At 45.1% G+C, this 4,585-nt stretch overlaps 2 protein-coding genes across 2 annotated transcripts in view; one reads left to right on the top strand and one right to left on the bottom strand.

Annotated features, from left to right (window-relative positions):
• LOC113217382 (uncharacterized) overlaps window positions 1-4,585 on the bottom strand; it is a 93,304-nt gene that overhangs the window by 8,958 nt on the left and 79,761 nt on the right. The gene's annotated exons all lie outside the window — the stretch shown is intronic.
• LOC113217398 (uncharacterized) lies at window positions 1,021-2,851 on the top strand. The gene is made up of 4 exons (XM_026437286.2): window positions 1,021-1,189; window positions 1,290-1,516; window positions 1,755-1,946; window positions 2,249-2,851. Exons 1-4 carry the CDS (start codon window positions 1,117-1,119, stop codon window positions 2,330-2,332), a joined length of 576 nt encoding a protein of 191 aa, XP_026293071.1. The 5' UTR covers window positions 1,021-1,116; the 3' UTR covers window positions 2,333-2,851.

Genomic DNA, 4,585 nt, shown 5'->3' with positions numbered 1-4,585 from the left:
CCACGTCGAATTGACAATATACTGGAATATGGCGTTCAGAACAATAAAAATCCCATTTAGTAAGAAATGTTGACGAAAAAATGGTTTCTTATGATTTTATTTGCAACTTTTTAGAAAGGTAAATAGTGGTGGATATCTGGTGGATGTATCCACCACCACGAAAAATCCACGAAACCACGTGGAGTCCACGTCTTTTCCACGACCTATTTCTCTCTGGGTAACTAAATAGCAAGGTTGGCAAAATTTTAGCTAAATCGTTAAAATTTAGCTAAATCGTTAAAATTTAGCTAAGTCGGAAAAAATAGCTATTGAAGTCACAAAAAATAGTTGCAAATTAGTGTTTTTTTCGAAAATGTTCGGTAGGCAAGTTATACAGGGCCAACACTTATGAAGTCACAAATTTTTAAAATCATGTTTTGTTGTTGTTCTCCTTTTTTTACAAAAGAAAAAGAAACAAATCTGGATGGTCTGCACCTGGTATAATGTGTATCCTATTGCTTTTAATGATAGTCCCTCGGGGTGCACCTAACTCTCTTACTCTCATAATAGAAAAAAAAAATGTCGATTTAAGAGCCCTCTCTGCGCGCCCCGACGTCGTCCGACGCGGTGAAGAGGGAAGGGGAAAAGGGGGGCTGGAAAAGGGGGGGGGGGGCGAACCGTTCGATTCTGGGAGCTCGTCACGTCATCGGCCGGCAAAGCGCCGTGGCCTATGCGTCCCGGCGTGCCGCCGCCACACCCGTAGAAAGAAAGAAAGGACGAAAAGTAGGTATCTAAACCTGAGCTTATTTTTACAGCTGGCTTTCTCGGAGGAATTTCTCCATTCTGCGCACTAAAGAAGTTTTGTAAAATAAATAAATTGGACGAGGGCAAGTGCATAGAGTTTGTAAGTGGGTTACCGCCCGGAACTTTTCATCCATGCATCCATGCTATCTTCATTCTCTCGAAGAATGGATTATGTCGGCTCAGATTCGCTTTTATTTATCTTGACTAAACAGTGGGCGCTCTCAGGTTTCACGTCTCCCTCGCCCAACAAGGGTACCGAGTGCACGACTAGCGTTGTGGCACAGAGGTGTCGCGTGAAAACAGACCGTGTCAGTCACCATTACTTGCCACGCAATGGTGGGTCTTCGAGTGACGGCGTTCGTACTCATCCTGGCGGCGGCGTTCAGCGTTGAGGCTCGCCGTTCAGGTAAAAAAACGTGTAGTAAAAATTATGTTATTATTATGCAGCTGTATGTGATGTCGCAGTACGTTTATAATCAATCTAATTTCCCCCCCCCTCTAACCAGAAAGTGCTATAAAATGGGTGCTCTATCATGGATCAGAATCCCCTCCGGACAACGCCATTGTAGCGGGTTTCCAGAGGTTGGACGGGGTGGAAGTTTCTAGCTACGTCGGGCGCGTCTGGATGAACTCAATTGGGGCAATCGTCCCCGCTGTCGTCGCGCAGTGGGAACAGTACTGGGCCTACGCCGCCTTAAGGGGACACACCATCAGAGAAGTGACGACGTTTGAGGTAAGTTATAAAGAATACGTCCACGAAGTCCCTGGGAGTCAGGACACACACTGTTAAAAATGTTCTGAAATTTCAAAACCAAAATTAACTAAATTTTCAGAATTTTAATGAAATTTTATGTTTGAACTGAAAATTCAGAATGGTTATGACATTTGAAGACAATGTTATGAAAATTTAGACCTAGATAATGCATTACTGAAACGACGGAAATATTTACTGATTTTGATTTCGATTATAGGTGGCCGTTCTTGATAACTCTTCATCGGCATCGGTTCAGTGGGTCCCGTCTGCCGGAGGTGTGCCGGAGGGAGCAGTACGGGTGGGAGTAACATCCGACAACGAGTATCTGTTCTCGTGCAGAGTGCTCGACCTCGACCTTTCCGACCCGAATCCGAACGTCGGTCAAAAGAGGATGATGACACCAGGAGCGGTAAGCGTATTTTTCTCAAATGATCTGTACATCACAATCACTTTTCCTTCAAAATTCACAACTTGTGCCTCTTTGTGTACGAATGGCGTTGCACACCAACGAAGTATGCGACATTCACACACTTTGGTGTCCGCCGGTGCATACAAACTTTGAAAAGCTAGGCTTACAATACTTTTAGCAGATGATACCTTACAACCTTTTACCTAAACTAAACATAACTATACATGAGTAATGTAAGGTGTCATTGCCCTTAACTCTCGATTAAGAAATATAAAAGAGAACGAATATTTTTTCTGTTGTAGCTGGCCGGCGGAAAATGTTACATCGAGTTTTGGGGTAACAGTCTAGAATACCCGACGTATGAAGTCCTTGTCATCAAGGACTAGTATGGTGACAAAGTCTATCTGAACTACTGTACACTGTTAGAAAAAAATTGTGATTTTACAACACTTTTACCATACACAGAGATCCGAAAATCACAATACTTTTCTGGGAACCAAAATCCCAACACTCCTTCGTACTTTCCCAGAATATCTACGTGTTTTTCTTTTCCAACATTCCTTTGTAACCACTCTACAAAGAGCCTTCGTTTTACTCCATTGAATCTACGGAATTAAGAAACTCCAACATGTCTCCGTTAAATTCTAGAAAAATTAGTAATTTTCAATGGGTCGGTTTAATTCACATCTATACCAAATACAGTAGGCTATTATTTCTTACATCTGCATCCCAGTTGACAAAACTGTTTCAACATCACACTATTCAGTTTAAAGATGTGAAGAAAACGATACTTTGTTGGGAATTTGGAAATGTTCTCTGGAAATTTGAAACCAACGGTTTGTTGTAAATTCACAAAGTTTCTTTGTAGCCTATAGTTTACGAATAAATTTCGTTATATCCTTAAAAATTTAACAAAGAGTTTTGGAAACTTTTTTCACGAGGATGGAGCGACAAATAAAGAGATGGGACAAAAGGGGTCGGGAGGGATCCACTTGGACCATATTTTCCCATGGGAATGAATAGGAATGAACGCTCCAGCAGGAACGCCAGGGTCCAGGCAAAAAAAGAGGGGGCTTAGCTAAACGGGATGGGTCCGAGGCGAGGCCCGCGAGCATCTACCGGTGTACTGGGGTCACTTGGGCGTAAATGAGCGCCTTCGTGAAGACGGGATTAACGCATAAAAAGCCGAAGAGAGATGAGATCGTCTAGTGCACCCCCCCAGGAGGAGGAGAGGGAAGTGGCTGCTCCACGACCTGTCACAAGGCCCGGCCGGAAATACAAAGAAAATGGGAAGTAAGAGGTTCAGTGCTCGAGGCCATCGCCTTCCCGTCCGCTGGACATGCTCATTGTTTCCGGATTAGGACTGCTTCAGTCGGAGTGAGATAATACTATGGCATGCGAGAGCGGAGTTGTGGGGAGTCTTTGCCACAGCAAGGCGTACTGCAAAGAATGAAATAAAGCAAGGAATACCGTTTCAAAAAATACAAAAAGGTATCATCTACTAAAAATGTGATGGCGCCTAGAACCTCTATAGTTCTAGATGGCGCAAACAACAGAAACAAAACTATGACACACCTTTTAACCGCTATTAGAGGGAGAGGGAGGGATTGGGAGTGAGTGAGTAAGTGAGTGAGTGAGTGAGTGAGTGAGCGAGTAAAAGAGAGGGGGGGGGGGGCGAAAATGCAACCCGAGGGGAGAGAAATTAGATGCAAGTCACCAGAACCTTTACAAGGAGTAGGGGGCCGTGTGGAATCCAGACCAGCATTGAGGCGTGCGCGCGCCACCGCGGGGCCGGCCGGCGCTCGGGCCAAGTAGGTTTGAAGAACAATACGCCCCGTCGACCGACGTTCGGATTCCTGGCGAATTTCATGCCGTATTGCATTTCAACTTTGCGCGCTCGCCTCCTTTGCTTCTGCTCCTGCTGCTGCTTCGCTCCCTGCCTGACCTGACCCAAATACACTCGAAATGCCCGATGCACAAGGCGATGGTGGGACCAAAAATATGTCGCCCGCAGCGCACGTATACTACACACAAAATTACGTAAAGAATATGGGATCTATCAAGAAAAAAAATACTTACTCATATTGCTTATAAAGCAACGCGAGATAAGTTGGTCCACCGTTGACCAACCCGATCTTGGACTCCCGGAACGCCTGCCGGACTACCGGAGGCCAATAAGGACAAAAAACACCCAGAGGGCTACACGGGACAATATCCAGGCAGTCCAGGCGTCCCGGTGATGTCACAGAACAGACGAGCCTACCTGCAATAACGCTGACATTATTGCGATCTAAAGTTGACGCGCCGCCCGCGCGCTTCTTTTTACTTTTTCTTCTTTTTTTAGGTGAGAGGGAGGGGGGCGAATCGTCGACGGCGCGCAGTGATCGGATCTGCACTGTAATCTTTATGGCGACACGTGTGACCAAAATTCGGTGACACATTTATTTTGGCGACTTCCCTTTTTTGTCGCCAAACTTTGGCGACATCCGAGATGTCACCACAATTATGGAAACAGACATGTTGCCATAACAGTTCCAATTGAGAGCATAAAATTTGTCACCCTCGGTATCACTTAATTTGGTGACGTTTTCGTCGTCTTGGCGGCAACACATGTGTCACCAAATAAGGTGACACCAAGG

Source organism: Frankliniella occidentalis, unplaced genomic scaffold (genome assembly GCF_000697945.3).
Source record: "Frankliniella occidentalis isolate FOCC.00 unplaced genomic scaffold, Focc_3.1 Scaffold250, whole genome shotgun sequence".
NCBI lineage: Eukaryota > Metazoa > Arthropoda > Insecta > Thysanoptera > Thripidae > Frankliniella > Frankliniella occidentalis.
The sequence above is the reverse complement of the archived record's forward strand: the minus strand, read 5'-3'. Positions and strand labels throughout refer to the sequence as shown.

Bases quoted from the DNA above. Each gene is read 5' to 3' on its own strand.
- LOC113217398 (XM_026437286.2), top strand. From the start codon at position 1,117: ATGGTGGGTCTTCGAGTGACGGCGTTCGTACTCATCCTGGCGGCGGCG. The intron at 1,190-1,289 runs GTAAAAAAACGT...CCCTCTAACCAG, and splicing joins CGTTGAGGCTCGCCGTTCAG to AAAGTGCTATAAAATGGGTG. The intron at 1,517-1,754 runs GTAAGTTATAAA...TTTCGATTATAG, and splicing joins GAGAAGTGACGACGTTTGAG to GTGGCCGTTCTTGATAACTC.